At 33.6% G+C, this 18,878-nt stretch overlaps 2 protein-coding genes across 2 annotated transcripts in view; one reads left to right on the forward strand and one right to left on the reverse strand.

Moving 5' to 3' along the window:
• Positions 1 to 8,426: 8,426 nt before the first annotated feature.
• On the forward strand, positions 8,427 to 15,997 carry LOC114169690 (SUMO-activating enzyme subunit 2). The gene is made up of 12 exons (XM_028054953.1): positions 8,427 to 8,493; positions 8,638 to 8,684; positions 8,765 to 8,854; positions 11,642 to 11,725; positions 11,806 to 12,024; positions 12,780 to 12,881; positions 13,127 to 13,585; positions 13,683 to 13,912; positions 14,735 to 14,828; positions 14,918 to 15,097; positions 15,174 to 15,271; positions 15,354 to 15,997. The coding sequence occupies exons 2-12, from the start codon at positions 8,649 to 8,651 to the stop codon at positions 15,682 to 15,684; spliced, it is 1,923 nt and encodes a 640-aa protein (XP_027910754.1). The 5' UTR covers positions 8,427 to 8,493; positions 8,638 to 8,648; the 3' UTR covers positions 15,685 to 15,997.
• A 1,573-nt stretch (positions 15,998 to 17,570) lies between these two features.
• The window catches only part of LOC114168878 (probable receptor-like protein kinase At4g39110), a 3,562-nt gene continuing 2,254 nt past the window's right edge, over positions 17,571 to 18,878 (reverse strand). The window contains exon 1 of the mRNA XM_028053845.1: positions 17,571 to 18,878. This exon is cut by the window's right edge and continues 2,254 nt beyond it. Coding sequence (XP_027909646.1) covers positions 18,040 to 18,878 — 839 coding nt within the window. The 3' untranslated portion in view covers positions 17,571 to 18,039.

Here is an 18,878-nt window from a genome sequence, read left to right on the forward strand (position 1 = left end):
AAAAAAAATGCAAAGAGGTTTTAAAAATTGAAAAGGGGAAAGTGGTGCAGGGAATGGAAGATTAGCAAAAGATTGTGGAAAACAAAATATTAATTACAATTGTTTAATTCTATTAAAAAAATTATTGAATTTTACGTTAATAAAAATAAATATTTATTTTTTAATTTAGTTTACAGTCAGTTAATTTTTTGTGTGGATGTATTACGTTATTCATAAATAATTTATATATATCAGTACATATATGTTCGTGTTTTTCAATTTTCATAAAATGATATAAATAAAAAATATATAATTAATTATTAAAATAGTTTTTAAATATAAAATTTGAAAAATAAAACATGTACACAACTTTTTTAAACATAGTTAAAAACAAAAAAAAAATTAAAATAATAATTAATTTTAAAAATAATAATTAAAAGTAAAATAAAAATATCGATGTGAAAAAAAAAAGTATTTTTTTATATATTATTATACATATATAATTAGTAAAAATTTAAAAAAAACAAAATTTATAATAATACTTTTAAGCCCTTCTTTTAGTATATATTTTCTTATAAGTTTACTCTTATTTACACATATAATTTTATTGAATTTATTATTTGTAGAAATTCCTCATAAATAGTAATTATTTTGAAGTGGTGTTATATAGTTATTTTTATGTACACTTGATTGTCTTTTAATTTTCTTATAACTTCAATGTACATTTTAATAATATTCTTTTAACAATTGTAATATATAATTTTTAGTTAAATTTTTACTTTTTATTATTATAAAAAAATAATATATATATATATATATATATATATATATATATATATATATATATATATATATATTCTCATCAAAAGACACTGTTATTATAACTATGCATATCTAAAATTATATGCTATCTTTTCCTTTGCAAATTAGTAAATCAATTAATTCATTTCAAATATATAATTTCCATTAAAATAAGAAGCCATAAACTAAAAAAAAAATCCTTAATAGACAGAACAAAATGTATACAAAAACCAAATTATATATATATATATATATATATATATATATATATATATATATTTCTTTTCTATCCATAATTTCTTATTTCTTATTTGTAATCTACTTTTATAATATAATTATTTATTTATTTTTTAAAGATTAACTGTTATTTTTACATGTTTTTCATAAAATTATTCTACTAGTTTTTTTTTTTCATTCATAAACTGTTATTTTTTCCTCTTTTCTCCACTTATTCCACTTTCTTATTGACAAATATAAATTTACTTTGTATATTAACATAATAATATTACAATATAATCACCTATCAATATAATAGCATATATAATGTTTGGTTTGAATGTTTTACTGTCTACGCGAAAGAAAGGTATGTGTTATTGTGTTTGTTTATGATGATTAAAGAAGATTTGTAAGCAGTTATTTGGAGGAAAAAATAAAAAAAAAAATGATATTCGTTACAGTAAAGAGATTTGCAATGAAAGACAAACAAGTTACACAATTCTTTTAAATTCGCCCAGCGAGGCGGAAACTCGTTCAACAACAAAATGTTCCATACCTCTAGAAATTTTGTTTATGAGGGGTTCCTTCGGTTAGTGAACTAGATCATTAGGAGTTGGTTTCACTAGACTCGCCCAATGAGTGAAGTCATCCAAGATCATTGGTTATAAATTTTAGTTTTCACCCAATGATGTTTACATTTAACCAACAATCCAACAAATGTATCAAATCAATCATTTGCCCAATCTAAGTACGCTTATGCGATTCTTAGTTCAAAAAGTATAATACCCTTAAGTTTGTAGCGATTTAGATAGTAAGTTGATGATACATCTTATACAACTCAATCATAGCATGACACATGCACATCACAAATTTAAGTTTATATAATTGAAATGAATACTCGCATATCAACTCATACAAACAAGTACAATCATGTAATTAAGGATTACTAAGTGTCCTTATTTGGAATAGAAACCCTATGATTCAAAATGTTCATCCTAAATGCTCTGGTACTCACAAGATATTCCAACTACACAAAGGAAATTGTGATTAGAGATATAAAAATAAGGGTTAATTATGTTTTTCGTCCCTCTACTATTATCATTTTTTGGAAATGGTCCCTTTCGCAAACGTTAAACCATTTTGGTCCTCATGATTTTGAAACTACTGATTTTAGTCCCTAATTTGTGAACGGCGTTAAGTCTATGACTGCGTGGCAAACAACATTCCAGTTAGGCTCGTCATCTGGCGACACGTGGTTATTAAGATGCATACACGTGTTAAATGATTTCTTTATTTATTTAATTCATTTAATTAATATTATATATTTTTTTAACAAGATTTTAACATGTGCGCTTTTCATTTTGCATCAACAGTAGCAACATCCTCGTTCGTAAGTGTGGGAGAAAGATTTGCTCCGCGAAAGAAAGGTACCCTTCGTTTGCGTGGTGAAACTGGAATACCAAACGTGTGCGAGTAAGTGTTCTCGGCGAGGTTGTTTGAAGTTGTTCGTGTGGTGCGTGAGTGACTTTCTCGACGAGGTTGGAAGAGCAACATTGGCTGGAAATAGAGCTAAGTGTTTTCTTTCCTTTCTTATTCTGATTTAAGGTTTTGGTGCTTTCAATTTGGGGGGAAATTTATTGGGTGTTTCCAATTTTCAGCAGGTGTGTTAGTGTAGTTTTGATTTCTTGTTGGTTTTGATGGGTTTAGGGTTCTGTTTTGGTTGTTGGACAGATGGGTTTTTCAGTCATGTTCCATCACATGGGGAAATTTGAAAGATTTAGGGGAATGATGTTGCGTTACGAAGGTGGAGAGGAGCATGTAGTGCGTGGACTGGATCCAGATATGTGGTCCTACTTCGAAGCATTGGGTATTCTGAAGAAGGATTTTAAGTATGATGGAGAACTTTATATGTGGTGGAAGCCTAAGAAAGGGAGAAGGGATAGAGATCTAAGGCCATTGTGTGAAGATAGGCATGCTTTGGAGTTGGCCAAATACGACGAGGAGGTTGAGATCTATGTTGATCATTTGGTTAGTTCTGCTAACTTGTTGAAGGAGTGAATGGTGGTGGGGTAAATGAAGAAGATTCAAATGTTGCTGTTAATGATGTTGGGGCAAATGAAGAAGAAGCAACTGTTGTTGTTAATGATGGTGTGATAAATGAAGAAGAGGCAAATGTTGGTGTCAAGGGTAGTGGGGTAAATGAATAAGAGGTAAATGTTGCTATTAATGGTGGTGTGGTAAATGAAGAAGAGGCAAACGCGGTTGTTAATGGTGGTGGGGCAAATGAAGAAGAGGCAAACGCTGGTGCTAATTTCGATGTGACAAATGAAGTTGAGGGGGGGTGATGAATCTGGTATTCTTTCAGATGATGATGAACCTGATGAATTGGATGAGAGTGAGGATTAAAGACACAGAGATGATGATGATTGTTTTAGGATGCAAGATACTCCACGTAGGAATTTTTCTCAAGTTTTATACAGGTGGAAAAAATTCAAACAAGATTGAAAAAATAGGAAGAAGTCATGAACAACCGGTATGGGTACTGCTGAGGCAAACCAAAGTGAAGGTCTGGGTACTTCTAGCACACAACAAAGTACCGATAATCATGAAATAGATGCCAACTATAGCACTGATGAGCTAGATAGTGATATGGATATTGCTGATGGGGAGGGTGGGAGGAAATACCCAATATTCATGGGCGAAGAGATGTGCAAGGAACTCAAATTCAGACTTGGGATAGGGTTTTGTTCCTTGAAACAATTCAAGCAAGCTCTGATTGAGCATTTTGTGTTGAATGGCAGAGAGGTTAAATTTATCAAGAATGATGATGTCCGAGTGAGGGTAATTTGCAAGAGGAAGTGTGGATTTCTTATTTTATGCAACAAAGTTGGAGGAAGTCAGACTTTTTGGGTCAAGACCTTGTTTGATACCCATAATTGTGGCAGAGTTTTTGTTAACAAGAATGCAAACAAGGATTGAGTTTCCAAATTTGTAGTTGATCAGTTTAGGAATGTTGGGAGAATGACAACCAATGAAATTATTGATGATGTCCGAAGATCATACATCGTTAGAATAACCTCCTGGAGGGCTTGTAGAGCAAAAGAGATTGCAATGGACATTCTTGAAGGAGATGGGAAAAAGCAATACAATTTGCTATATGATTATGTTGCAGAGCTGAGGAAAGTGTCTATTGAAACAACAATGAAGATTAAAATTAATCAACCTTAGCCCACATTGCAGCCACAGTTTGGGTCCTTCTATTTGTGTCTGGATGGGTGCGAGAAAGGGTTCGTCAATGGTTGTAGACCATTTATAGGTGTAGATGGATGTCACCTTAAGACTAGCTATGGAGGCCAACTATTAGTTGTTGTGGCAAGGGATCCAAATGAACAGTATTTTCCACTAGCATTTGTTGTTGTGGAGAATGAGTGCAAGGAGACTTGGAGGTGGTTCCTAACATTATTGTTCGAGGACATTTAAGATATTCAAACCAATCGATAAGTATTTATTTCAGATCAGCAAAAGGTAAAATTAAATTCGTGTACTTAATTGTGAACAATTAAATAATATGTATTATTGAGTTATTCTATATGTACATTTTACAAGGCCTGAGCAAGTATTTGATGAACTATTGCATGGAGTTGAACATCGTTTTTGTCTAAGGCATTTGTACAGCAACTATGAGAAGAGATTTGGTGGTAGTATAGTCATTAGGAATCTCATGATGGCAGTTGCTAAAACCACATACTATCAAGGTTGAGAGGCAAATATGGAAGTGCTAAAGAAGGTCAATCAAAAGTTGCTGAATGGTTATATGCAATTCCACGTAAGTCTTGGTGTAAGCATGCATTTAGTGCATATTCTTGGTGCATTGTCCTCATGAACAACTTGTTAAAGTCGTTTAATATCACTATATTGTTAGCTAGGGATAAACCAATTATAACAATGATGGAGTGGATTAGGACTTACTTGATGAGTAGGTTTGCACATTTGCGAGAAAAATGAAGTACATATACATGTGTTGTCATGCCTAAACCAAACAAAAGGCTAGATAGGGAAATAGAGAAAAGTGGAAATTGGTTTGTTGTTTGGGCTGAAGATGGTAAGTTTGAAGTTACACAAGGATTCACAATGGATAAATTCATAGTTGACCTCACAAACCACACTTGCACATGTTACTTTTGGGACTTAGTTGCCATACCATGTAGACATGTCGTGGTTGCAATCAATTATAGAGTAGAACAACCCTCTGATTTTGTGCATGCATATTACAAAAGGGAGGCTTACAAAAGCTTGTTATGGGTCACAAATTTCACCCATTAATGGCCAACAACTATGGCCTAAAAGTAATACACCACAAATCCTACCCCCAATATTTAAGACTCCTCCTGGAAGGCCACGAAAAGTAAGAAGGAGAGAACTTGATGAGGATGTCGCTCACTCTAGGTTGGGGAAGAAGCATCTTAGAATGAAGTGTAGTAACTGTGGACAATTTGATCACAACATCAGAAGCTGCAAGCAGGGAAGAACCAACAAGGTAAATATTGTTTATCATAATGAAATCAAATCTAATATAATTATAGAGTTGGAGCTAATGAGTGTATGTTCTTAACAGGGAAAATAGAAAAAGAAGAAGTCTGCAACAACTGCAACTGCAACTACCACTACCACTGCATTCAGGAGGAAGACGAACTTAAGATTTGCTACCACCATAAGAAGGACAACTAATAGGAAGGGAAGAAGGTCATCCAAGCCCCCAAGTGGCGCACCTACTTTAGGTTCACAAGCAAGTTCAAGCAACCCACCAATTGGACAACCCATGTGAACAATATTGGGAGTTGTGTTATGTAGTGATGGTCACATGGATATTTTGATTTAAATGTATTTTTTGTTGTTAGTTGTGATGAACTTTCCAGTTGTATTTGTTTTAGCTTTAGGAGACCGAAACAGATCACTTGAACCACTGTTTTGAATATTATATATGATGCTACTTATTTGATGTGTTGTTATACATCACACTTGGACCATTGTTTTGCTTCGTGATGCTTGATTACATTTGGGATATAATACAACTTTCATGGTCAGGTTATAAATTGATGTTTGATAAACAATTGGAACAATACTTGGCCTTGCTTTTCCAGTCATGCCTTTTCAGTATATGTTAAAATAGCTTTGAGCAATGGGAGAAAAAGTACAAATTTTCATAGTGCATATATATTAACACTATTTATTGAGTATTGCTATTTATAGATCACACTCAGATTACGTATCAGTGTTCAAGTATAATTTCGATACCAAAAACTTAACTTCCTTATAAATTTAAACTTAAAGAAGGGAGCAGAGAAGAAACTTAAATTTGCTTAAGAAACTTAAATTCAACATTTCAAATATTACAATTCATAACAGTGAAATGAAAAATTCCTAACATCCTGCCAAATGACCAATTGGTTACAAACTTACTCCTTACAAATTGCCTTTAACAAAAATAAAACACGAAGTATAACAGTAAAACCCAAGACAAAATGAAAAAAAAACTTTATTTCTCCCATTTTTCTCTCCGCCAATAACTTCTTCTTTAGTTTGGCATTCTTCTGCACCAACTGAAGTATCATTGTCTCACTGCCACTTAAATTTTCATTCTCTCCTTCTTCCACTTTAGGTTCCACTGCATAAGCCCATCAAAAGTAGTTACAATGTGATTCACTCTACAATACAAAGTAACAAATTTTAACAAAATTGAGACATCCCCACAAACAAATTAACAAATCTAAACACCATCAAAAAATATATGTACTGTCCAATTTCGACACCTGAAGAAAAATCTGTCGTTATTCTTTGTAGTAGTTGCTTTAAGAAGCAGTAATTGGTCGCCACAACCACAAACTTTTCTTCCAAATTGAGAGGATCCCACTTGCGCAGAAGAAGACGATGACGACGGACCACTCTTCGACCCAACACTCCTCTTCATTTATAAACCCTAAAACAAAAAAAGTTCCCAAATACTGAAATCAACCTACCTTATGTTAATGAACAAATTGTTAGCACTTCGATTTTCTACGATGACGTGGTAATGAATTTCAATTTTTGTTCCTTCAAATTAGAACCTCCTGATCTCTCTTCCAAACTCTTTCTCATTGATGCATTAGTAGAGCTTCCGTTTGCACCCTCTAAAATGAAAAGCACACATGTTAAAAAACTTGTTTAAAAAATAGATTATATAATATTAATTAAAGGAATTAAATAAATAAATAATTTTTTTTTTCGTTTAACACGTGTCTGCATCTTAATAACCACGTGTCGTCAGATGACAAGCCTAGCTAGAACGCCGTTTGCCACGTAGTCACAGATTTAACGCCATTCACAAATTAGGGACTAAAATCAGTAGTTTCCAAAATGGTTTAACGTTTACGAGAAGGACAATTTCCATAAAATAATAATAGTAAAGAGACGAAAAACATAATCAATCCTAAAAATAATATCACAATCACATAAACATAAAGATCTATTTTCAGTTATTTTTAATCACATGCATTGAATGAGAGATCATGTGCAACTCAAAATGCTAAATTGAATTAAAAAAGAGAAGACAAAAGAACTTAGTGTATTTAATTATAATTAATGGGAAGTGTAGATTAAAGAGGAGAAAGGGAAAAGTTTTAGAAATAAATTATAAAAAACTGACGACTTTTATAAAAAAAATCTCAATTAATAAAAAATATATTTATAATAATATAATGTTTTAAATAATAGAATATATTTTAAAGATAACTACTATTTTTTTAATCCTTTAAGATGACATTATATATATATATATATATATATATATATATAAATTTTTTAAATAACGTAATAAGTTTACAATAAAATTAACTGACTGTAAAAAAATACAGAAATAAATATTTATTTTGATTTACATAAAAATCAACCAAAAAAAATTAATCGAATCAAACAAATTATAATTTAAATTGTTATTTCTAACTTTTTTTTTTATTTCACAATCTTGTTAAAATAACTAAAAGGATTATTGAAATAAGTTAAAGTAAAGGAAAAAAAAATGGTGGACAGCTAAATTTCAATGTTTTTTGCTTTTTAGTTTGATTATGTTTTCTTGCTATAATTTCATGCTATGATATCTAAAATAATTTATGGAATAAAATTACTCCCACAAACTAACAAAATAATTCCGATTCAAAGAGGGAACTTTTTGTTTAAATAATCACATTAGGGTTAATTGTTACATCTTTCACTTTGTTTAAAAACATTTTTAGTTTCAGATTTTGAATATAGTTTGCAAAAGCTAACAATAATCGGAAAACAAAAGTGACAACTTGAAGGAACAACAAACACATTGTGTCGGTGTTACGATATTCTTATTTTCCACAATTGTGAGTGTTTTTATTTATAATGCTTTGTTTTGCGCGATTTGGCTTCATTTTGGGGTTTGGCGCTTTTTCCCTGACGACCCTTTTAGATTCTGCCACTTCCCTCACGTCAACGGTTCGATTCCCTGCACCACTTTCCCCTTTTCAATTTTTTAAAACCTCGTTGCAATTTTTCTCTTCTTCTTCTTCTCTCTCATGTGATTTTTTTCAACTATTCTTCTGTTTTTACACCTTCCCTTCTTCTTCTTCTTCCTCACAGTCTCACTTCCAATGGGCTCTCCTCCTTTTTCTTCCGCCGTTGTAAAGGTACTCCCTTTCTCTCTGTCGTTTCCACCACGAGTGTCTTGCCGTTTTTATACCACTTATGTCGTTTTGGGTTTTTTCAGGATGCAAAAGTGCTTATGGTTGGTGCTGGTGGAATTGGCTGCGAGCTTCTCAAGACTCTCGCGCTCTCCGGCTTCCCTGACATTCACATCGTTAGTTTTCTTCTCTATTTGGGTCTTTGAGGTTATTTTAAGAAAAGGGTTTTTCAGTTATTTTAAAGGAAAGGGTTCTTCAGTTATTTTTTTGGGGTTTGAGTTTTTTGGGTGTTTTGTTTAGGGCTTTTTTGCTGTCGGGGTTTGGTTAAAGTTTCGAGCCTCGTGCGTTTCGTGAGATGGGTGTTTCAAATGTTTCGCGCCTTGGTTTTATTAAGGAGGTGTCTGTGAGCGCGAGGGGTTAGTGTTGTTTGGCTGGCATAACTGTATTGAGGTCTTGGGGTGGTGCAGTGTTGTGCTTAAAATTGATTTGTTAGTTTTCGGTTTTGGGAGGGTTGTTGGTAGTTTGAGTCCTTGCTCCTTTCGTGTAGTTGGTGGCTGTTTGCTTCTCGTTCTGAATTTCAATGTTTTGTTGAAGGAGGAAGAGTTTTTGAGTGTTGGGGCCAGGTGGGTTGTTTGAGCAGGTTTTCATGCTTTTAGGTATGAACTGTATTCAGGGGAGAATGGAATGGTTTTTGTTGGGACTGCTGTGTTGGAGCTTACGGTTTGTTGATTCGAATTGCTCTTTCGTAATCGATGTTGAGGATGATGGATTTACGGTGTTTGTTAGTGGGGGGTGGTTGTGGATCTTGGTATTTATTTGGGAATCTTGAGTTTTAGTAATTATAGTTATGGGGAATAAGATCTTCGAGAATTGAACTTTAATGAAAATTAGTTTTTTTGGTAGAGATAGTGTAGCTACTCAATGCTGAGGGTGATAGGTTAATGATAATGGTGGATCTGCTGAATGCTGTTGTACTCAGAACGAGTATCTTCATAGTTACTACCGAATATAATCCCGAGTGTGTTGTGACCTTGTGCTGTACATGTTTTTGTCAAGGACCGTCTCTTATGTTTATAATTGTATATGTACATGTGTATATATCTATTGTCATAGTATAATAATCAATAGCGGAGCTGCCATACCGATGGGATTCAACTAGCGAAGCGTATTTCAATAGCCAGCCGTTGCGGCTGCAGTTATAATGGCATAACAATGACAATAGGCTCCAAAAAGCAATTTTTACCCCATAAACAACATTGTTTAGGTTTTTTCCTGATAAATTTGTGATTTCTCCCCCATTTTTAACACATCTCTGTCTTTATCATTAGAATATTTGAAACCCTTTTTTTTTAACCATTCCACGAAATAGTTACCTCTGTTTTGGCATGTCTTCCTTCATACTGCAACATTTTTATGTATTCAGTTCTTCCTTTAGACTTCCCAGTTCACAATCTGCTAATTTTTACTAACTTCATCATCGTTCCTTTTTTGACTTCATTACTATGTTCTTACTTTGTCTTGCTAAATTACCGCTTTTGTGGTACTTGCACTATTAAGTTGAGGAATTCCTCTGATTCCCAATTGTGACTTTTGCCACTATTGTGGATACTAGGGTTGTGGTTGCAGCATGTGCCTTCCGTAGGTCCTACTGATTTTTTTGGACTAAATAATTGGTATATATGTCAACTGCTATGTGACTTTTTCTACTTGCCCACATGGTATTGACTTTATGATAGCACATCTGGATTGATGGTGATTTTTGTGTAAAATGTTATTCATTATTTATCATGGCTTTCTTTAATTTTTGTTTTTATTTTTTCCTTTGAGTATTTATATTTGTAGTACAAATTATTTAAGTTGCATTCATAAATAAGGCTTAAATATGTTTTTAGTTCATGTAAAATGACTGAGTTTCTGATTTTGGTGTCTGTAATTTGTTTTTTTTTTTGTTTTTAGTCCCTCTAAAATTAAAAATCACTACTTGTGATCCCTACTATTGTATAACACTAGTTAACTGTTTGTGTATTGAACAAAAGGTTAAGTGACGATTCCAATTGACACATATTAGTGTTGTGAAATGGTGTCAACATGTGACAGCTACAAAAAGCTTAATTTCCATCAAAGAACTGCTATTTATCTATCTTAAAATGAATATTAGGGATTAGCAATAGTAATTTAAAATTTTAGAGGGATGGAAATTAGAGAAAAATATTTCATAGGGAATAAAATCAAGATTCACACATTTTACAAGGGATAAAAATAATTATTTGAAATTTACAAAGATGTAAAACAAAGAAAAATATTTCTAGGACCAAAAGCAAAACTTACTAATTTATAGGGAATAAAAACATATTTAAGCTCTTTAAATAATAATATTTAAAGTAGTGGTGGCCCCTGTTCATGTTATCCCATTATAGCATTTTTATAGTTTGTCGCTATGTGTTGCTACCTAGATTGATAACTTTATTATTTATTATTGCAAGTTAGATTCTTACCTGTTGTAATCAATGCATCATTAAGTGTGGCCAAATTTTTGTCACGTCCATTAGTTTTACAATTATTTGTCATGGACAACTTCTATTTATAGTTTTGGAACCTGAAGAGCTGTTTGAAGATAAGCATACTGGGCTGAAAACTATCTTAATATAGCTCAAGTGTATAATTCTCACCATCCTTGTTTCTCGAAAAATCCATCCTACAGTTTTTCCTTGCTGATTTTGTACAATGCCGCCCTTTCTACTAAATTGAGTTCCTGGATAAAGGCTTGAGCATGAACATTGATTTTGCAATCTTATTGTCACCAATCAGTTAACCCATCGTGAATTCTTGCTTTATGTATGAGGAGTTGATATTTTGTTTGTGCATGTGCTCACTAGTCATTTTTGTCTCTCTTGGTCTAACTGTATTGTTTTAAGCTACGGATGAGCTTTAACAAATTTTCTTAATTTATTTCTAACGTGCAGATTGACATGGACACAATAGAAGTCAGTAACCTGAATAGACAATTTTTATTTCGACAATCTCACGTTGGGCAATCTAAAGCTAAAGTAAGTTTGAACTGGTATTGTTATTATTGTTAATGGTATAGGTTTCAGTTGTGCATCCATATGACAAAGTGTTCAACCAGGTTGCCAGGGATGCTGTGTTAAAATTTAGGCCCCACATAAACATTACTCCATACCATGCAAATGTCAAAGATCCTGAATTCAATGTGGACTTCTTTAAGCAATTTAACGTTGTTCTAAACGGACTTGACAATCTAGATGCACGCCGGCATGTGAATCGCTTGTGCTTGGCAGCTAATGTTCCTTTGGTTGAAAGTGGAACTACTGGGTTCCTTGGACAGGTAATTTAATTGCATTTATTGGTTCTGAGTAAGTGATATCCATTTTAAGTGGGATGCTCTTTTAGCATTATTTAGTAGATTCTGAGTGGTAATTTTCGGGTTTCATAGTTATTTGTGTACAAGTGTATCTCTTTCTCTCTCTCTCTCTCTCTATATATATATATATATATATATGTATGTATATATATATATTTTAATTATTTATTATCTAGCTGTCCATACACACACACACACACACACACACACACACACACACATATATATATATATATATATATATATATATATATATCTAGTTATGAAAATTGGTTATTATTAGTGACTATCAACAGTGTTCTTAGGGAAGCTAATTTCTTATTGGGAAAGCAACATGTTTTATGTACATGTTTTTGTGTTTCAACATGTAGATATCGCTAGATCTTTAATTTTTTTCATGCGATTATCCACTAAAAGGTTCGTCCTCTAATTCAGTTTTGTTCATGTTCTCTAATTAGATTAATTTAAAGTTTTCAATTCTTAAAATTTGTAAATTGTAATTGTGTGACATTTGAGGTTTGATGTTTAATACTTGCCGTTTCTTTTGCTAATTTTGTTACCCCATCTGCCTATGGACTTTCATGGAAACATGTATCTGACATTCTTTATTGCCAACTTTTACATGATGTCAATTTAATGCGATTGTGTTGCTAATTAATGCTATATATCAATTTGCTGTTTCTCAATCAAATTTATGATTTAGTTTAAATTGAAAGTAGGTAACCATACATGTCAAGGGAAGAACAGAGTGCTATGAGTGTCAGCCTAAACCAGCCCCTAAGACATATCCTGTCTGTACTATCACAAGTACCCCATCAAAGGTATGGTTTATTGTCATTTTTCATTTGTGTAACACTAGTGTGATTGTCCATGAAAGTTATATTGAGTTATAGGCCTCCGAACATGTAGTCTATGACTGTTTACAATTTTTTAGGACATATTACTGGTCATATATTAAACTCAAGCTTTTGCCTTTCCTGTTCACAAAATAAGTATGAATTTTGATGTTTGCTTCAAACTTCTGTTTATTGAGACCTAAGCTTTTATCTCCCATTGTTTGTGGCAGTTTGTTCACTGTGTTGTGTGGGCAAAGGACCTACTTTTTGCCAAGTTATTTGGGGATAAGAATCAGGGAAATGACTTGAATGTTCGATCAAGTGATGGTGCTAGCTCCTCAGAAAATGTGGAGGATGTATTTGAACGTAGGAAAGATGAAGACATTGATCAATATGGAAGGAAAATTTTCGACCATGTATTTGGGTATAACATTGAATTAGCCTTGTCTAATGAAGAGACATGGAAAAATCGTAATAGACCAAAGCCTATATACAGCAAGGATGTTCTTTCTGATGATCTTGCCCAACAAAATGGAAACTTGGAGAAAAATTGTGTGTGTGATGATGAATTATCAGTATCTGCCATGACATCTTTGGGTATGAAGAATCCACAGGATATTTGGAGTCTCAGAGAAAATTCGAAAATATTTCTTGAAGCATTGCGACTATTTTTTACAAAAAGGGAAAAGGTCTTTCGCGATACTTGTTTGAATTTATCATATTTTAATATTATCTTTATATCTGATACAAAATTTTGTTTTTATTTTTAAATTCATCTTTGAGCAGGAGATTGGCAATCTAGGATTTGATAAAGATGATCAGTTGGCTGTTGAATTTGTTACTGCAGCTGCAAACATAAGGGCTGCTTCCTTTGGCATCCCTCTGCACAGCCTTTTTGAAGCCAAAGGTATTGCTGGTAATATTGTGCATGCTGTTGCGACCACAAATGCTGTTATTGCTGGGTTGATTGTCATTGAAGCAATCAAGGTGCTGCAAAATGACATTGAAAGTTGTAGGTATGATGTGATTCCACTTCCTCTGTATTCTTTTTAAAATTATTTGTAGTGATGCCAAAGTGGCTTTGTGCCTTAATGTCTGGGTTTGAGGAAACATTGTGAAATGTTATTTTAAGCAAAAATTACCTTGGGAGAAAATGCTACCTACAGGCTATTGACAATTTTCTTACAGCGCAATGGATAATCATGTTGCTGGTGATCGGTTGTAGAGCTTACACCCAGATTTCATTTTGAATACTTGATAATTATCATTCTAGTTTGTTAAATATTAAATCAGTATAGTTTATCGCAACTGAATAGCATTCTGATTTTATAAGATTGCTTGGGGCTTGTTTGTTCTTTAAAGGTTTTGAAAAGAAAGTTAGTTTTGTGTTTTTGTTTGAGAAAAGTGCAACTGGTTTCTTAACAAGGTTTTTTCATTTTTTTAAATACATAATTACTATAAATTTTATAAACCATTGGTTATAGTTGAAAAAACATTTTTCTGCAGAAAAGGCTAAAAAGAATGCCCATAATCATGACTTAAGAGGGTACAGACAGTGCTTTCTTTGTTGATTTTTTTCATATGAGCTAAATGCATGGATCTTTAAGGGAATTTTTGTTCCTATATTGCTGAGCGTTTTTGTCCTGTCCTCATTTTTCTGTATCTTATATATTTTATTTATTGTAGATTCTGTTTGAAGGGTTGTCTTATCCTTCCTGTTCTTTCCTTGGTGCTCATTGCTTCTCTAAGTAATTCTTGATTAATGTATTACTTTGTGGTTTACAATTCAACTTTACTATTTTTAATGTTTTTTCTAATCTTTTCTGGACATCTCATAGAATGACATATTGTCTGGAACATCCATCAAGAAACATGCTGCTTATGCCGGTGGAACCATTCGAACCTAACAAGTCTTGTTATGTTTGTTCCGAGGTTTGCCAAATCTCCATTTATTATGTATGTTGCCTGAAGTCATTGTTAAAAACATGCTCACACTCAATAAATTTTTATGTGCAAAACAGACACCTTTATCCCTTGAAATAAACACCAACCGTTCAAAGTTGAAAGACTTTGTCGAAAAAATTGTTAAGGCAAAACTAGGGATGAACCTTCCTCTTATTATGTGCGCTTCAAACCTCCTTTATGAAGCTGGTGATGTTGAGGACGACATGATTGCCATTTATGAGGCCAACCTTGAAAAGGTATATTTGTTGTCTTTGATTTGGAAAAAAATATATGATCGTGATTGTTTCAAAGCCTGTTTCCTATCAATTTCAGGTCCTGGCTGAGCTTCCTTCTCCGGTAACTGGTGGAACAATGCTTACAGTGGAGGATATGCAACAGGAATTTGTTTGCAGTATTAACATCAAACACAGGTTTTAACTTGACCCTGGTTTTTTGTTCACATCAAACCCTGGTTTTTGTTTTAAAGTAACTTCTTTCCTGAGTGATTTTCAGAGAGGAGTTTGATGAAGAGAAAGAACCTGATGGGATGGTTCTCTCTGGATGGACTCAACCAGTGTCAGCAACAGAAAATAAAGACAAATCTGTTGGCAATGGTGCAAGCACCTCAGATGCAGTAGTAACTGCTGTGGAATCTGAAAAGGATGAAGAAATAAGTATAGTTTCAACCTTGAAGAAGCGAAAGCTTCCAGATGAGACTGACATTTCAAGTGCCACTGCCGAAGAAGTAAAACATCAAAAGCAGTTGGAAGTAATTGATGACGAAGACGATCTTGTCATGCTTGATGGTGATTTAGACAGCTTTAAAAAGAGAAGATTGTCATAGTCAATTCATGAACTAAAATCAGCATGAATTCTTGCATCCTAATTTTGTATTTATAGGGAGGTTTGGCGATTCTTTTGGCCATAGTAGTTGTTAGGAATGTTGCTATTAGTCTTTTGCTTGACATAGATACTGTTTTTCTCCCTTGTGCTTTCTCAGTAGCTGCAACATGTATTATTCTCCCTGACGCCTGACAGAGAGGATCATTGACCTCATAAATTAACTTTCTCACACATGACATTAGTGATGATCAACAGTTTTGCAAACTGATTACCTATTCAATTATTGTCATGTATACTATATTCTAGATTTGAAATGTGATTTTTCTTTTATCTGGTGAATTTGTCATCATTTCTCAAGGCCTAAGGGACAGCTTTTGTTTGAGACATGGCAGTCTCTAGTGGCTTAATGCTTTACCAAAATGTTTCTCCTTTTCACACCAACCAAAATGATATCTGATGCAATGAGTACCCTTCTGCATGGATTGTGAGAAAGTTTGAGCAGTTACCATCTGTCAGAATGGTAATTGTATACTTGATCTTTATGTATTGGTAAATGAAGTCTGTGCTGTGAATGATGATTGGGTTTTTATAATTGAAATACTATTTTCTGAGTCTAGATTTTTTACTGATATTTTTGTGTTGTCCTCTGTTTTACTGATGTTGGTATTTTAAAAATTCTTTTAATACATTTCAAAACCTCAAAATCAGTATCAATCCATATATTTTAAAAGAACAACACAACAAAACTCAGAATCCAACGCATATTGTAAATAAGATATTCTAAACGCATCATATTAACCAGATGAAATATATCACTGTTGATAATAGTGATTGATTCCTCTTGTCTGGAAAATTGTCCCCAATTGAACCCACTTTGGGAATATCTTGTCAAATTTTTTCTCCCTGTTGAATGAGACCACTTCCTGCCAAACATAAAATGACATGGTATTATTTGGTCCTAAAAATATGGACTGTGTTTTGAACCCCTGAAATCTGCACCTATCATTTTCTTTCAATCATTCAATATGCTACCATTTACGGTAGGGAAATTTAGTAAAGCTATGCGCTCCTATCTTAAAAATCCTTACTTTAGTACTTTACTAACAAACCTCTCAGTACTTGCATGCTTCTTTTGGTAAGATTCAAATACATCTCAATTGGGTTGAATTTTTTTATGGACTCTAATAATTTTATTTTTAAAACTTTTAATTGGATTCGTAAGAAAGTAATCATAAGTGGGGTCTCAGAGACCCGAATGGAATTGTTTTGAAACTTCAAAGATTGAATCATAAGATGAGAAAAAGGTTATACATTGACGATGCAAACTAGTTTTATTCTGTCATTCAATCACAGACCATCGTTTATGATAAATTTGTTTGCTTTTACAATGATTAGATGATTGCAAAAATGTCTTCAATTATTAATGCGAGAACACTAAAATCTTGTCAGATTTAAACTATAGTGAACTATTTAATTTTTCAGAAAGTATGTGGAGCAACACAGTAATGTAACCAAAACTATAGATGGAACAATTGTTGGTTCTGCTCTTTAATTTAGAAGTGAAACTAGATAAAATAATTGTCATTTCTTCGTACACATGACAACTAATTTACAGTGGTTGTCTTATGACCTTCCTGTTTTGGATCAAAATCTACTCTGGTTATCGATCATTAAATTAGTCACTAATGTATTAAAAACTAATTTAAAAATTAATTTATTTTAATGATTAATTTTAATTTTTAGGCACCGGTTTGATATTTATGTTGTGCCATTACATCTTCTATCTCAGTTAAGATAACTATTTTTTTGAAATTAAGAAATAATAAAAGGAAAGATACATTCAAAACGGAACATTACACAAAACTATCTCAGTTCTGATATGGCCGAATGAGAGAAAGAGGACATTTTTGTAAAATGACTCAGAAACCCTGCTAGAATATTGGTCCATTACACAAAATTTCAAGTCAACTTCACTACCTGCAGTAGCCAGTTTCTTTGAACATGCTTCTACACTTACCTCCCCTATACAAGTTACATATCAATATACAACAATTCATTTATATAATACCATACATGATTAATGGTACTGCTGAATATGCATGTGTTCTCACAAGCCAACAAGTTAATCACATTACATATCTGATACACTCTTTTGCTGTCATGCAAAATAATACCCCACACACAATACAAGAGGACAAGAGAACCTACTCGAGAAACAATACACAATATATCACACCATTACACAGGAATTTTTTGGTCCAAGCCTTCACAAAGTTACTATAACATCTCCTAGAGATGAGCAAAGTTGTGGCGGTCCAGTTGGAAGTTCCATTCATGAAAAAACCGAATTAGCCTTTTACCTGCCATTGAGATTGTTAAACTGAGCAAACATTGCAGTTCCAGAATGGTCATCAATAGAATGTACTTCTGGTGTAGGATTATTCACTTCTGCCCGTGGCACTGCCACCGCTGCCGGTGACGTCGGTGCCGGCGGCTGTGTCGGCGTGTCACCGGTGGGAGTGGCAGGTGCCTGTGGCAGAGGTGAAGGAGGAGCACCAGCTGCAGATAACTTTGTCTCATCCTCAGCCTTTCCTTGTGTGAAGGCCTCTTGAAGCTGCAAAGCATACTCCAAGTTCCACAATACATCTCCCATTGAAGGCCTATCCACTCCATGATCAGCCAAACACTTCTCAGCAGCCTCAGCAAACTTCTTCATAGATTCAGGATTGATGGATCCAACCAGGTGAGGGTCTATGATCTTGTCAAGCAAGCCCTTTCTCTTCCACTGCATCGCCCAATCGGCCAAGTTTACTTGTTCACGGGGCAACTGAGGGTTGATGGCTGGCCTTGCACACAGTGCCTCAAGCAGAACCACCCCAAAGGAGTACACATCAGATTTTTCTGTGAGTTGCTGTCTTCTGAAGTACTCAGGGTCAAGATAACCAAAGCTACCCTTCACCGCAGTGCTAACATGTCCCTGTCCCATTGGTGCATCCTTGGAAAGTCCAAAATCAGAAACCTTTGCTGTCAGATTCTCATCAAGCAAGATGTTGGTGGTCTTGACATCACGGTGAATGATTCCTTGAGCTGTGCCTGTGTGAAGGTAATGAAGTCCACGAGCTGAACCAATGCAGATCTCTAGTCTTTGCTTCCATGAGAGAGGAGGCATGTTCTTTCCATAAAGATGGTCTCTGA

This window comes from Vigna unguiculata, chromosome 11 (assembly GCF_004118075.2).
Source record: "Vigna unguiculata cultivar IT97K-499-35 chromosome 11, ASM411807v1, whole genome shotgun sequence".
NCBI classification, from domain to species: domain Eukaryota; kingdom Viridiplantae; phylum Streptophyta; class Magnoliopsida; order Fabales; family Fabaceae; genus Vigna; species Vigna unguiculata.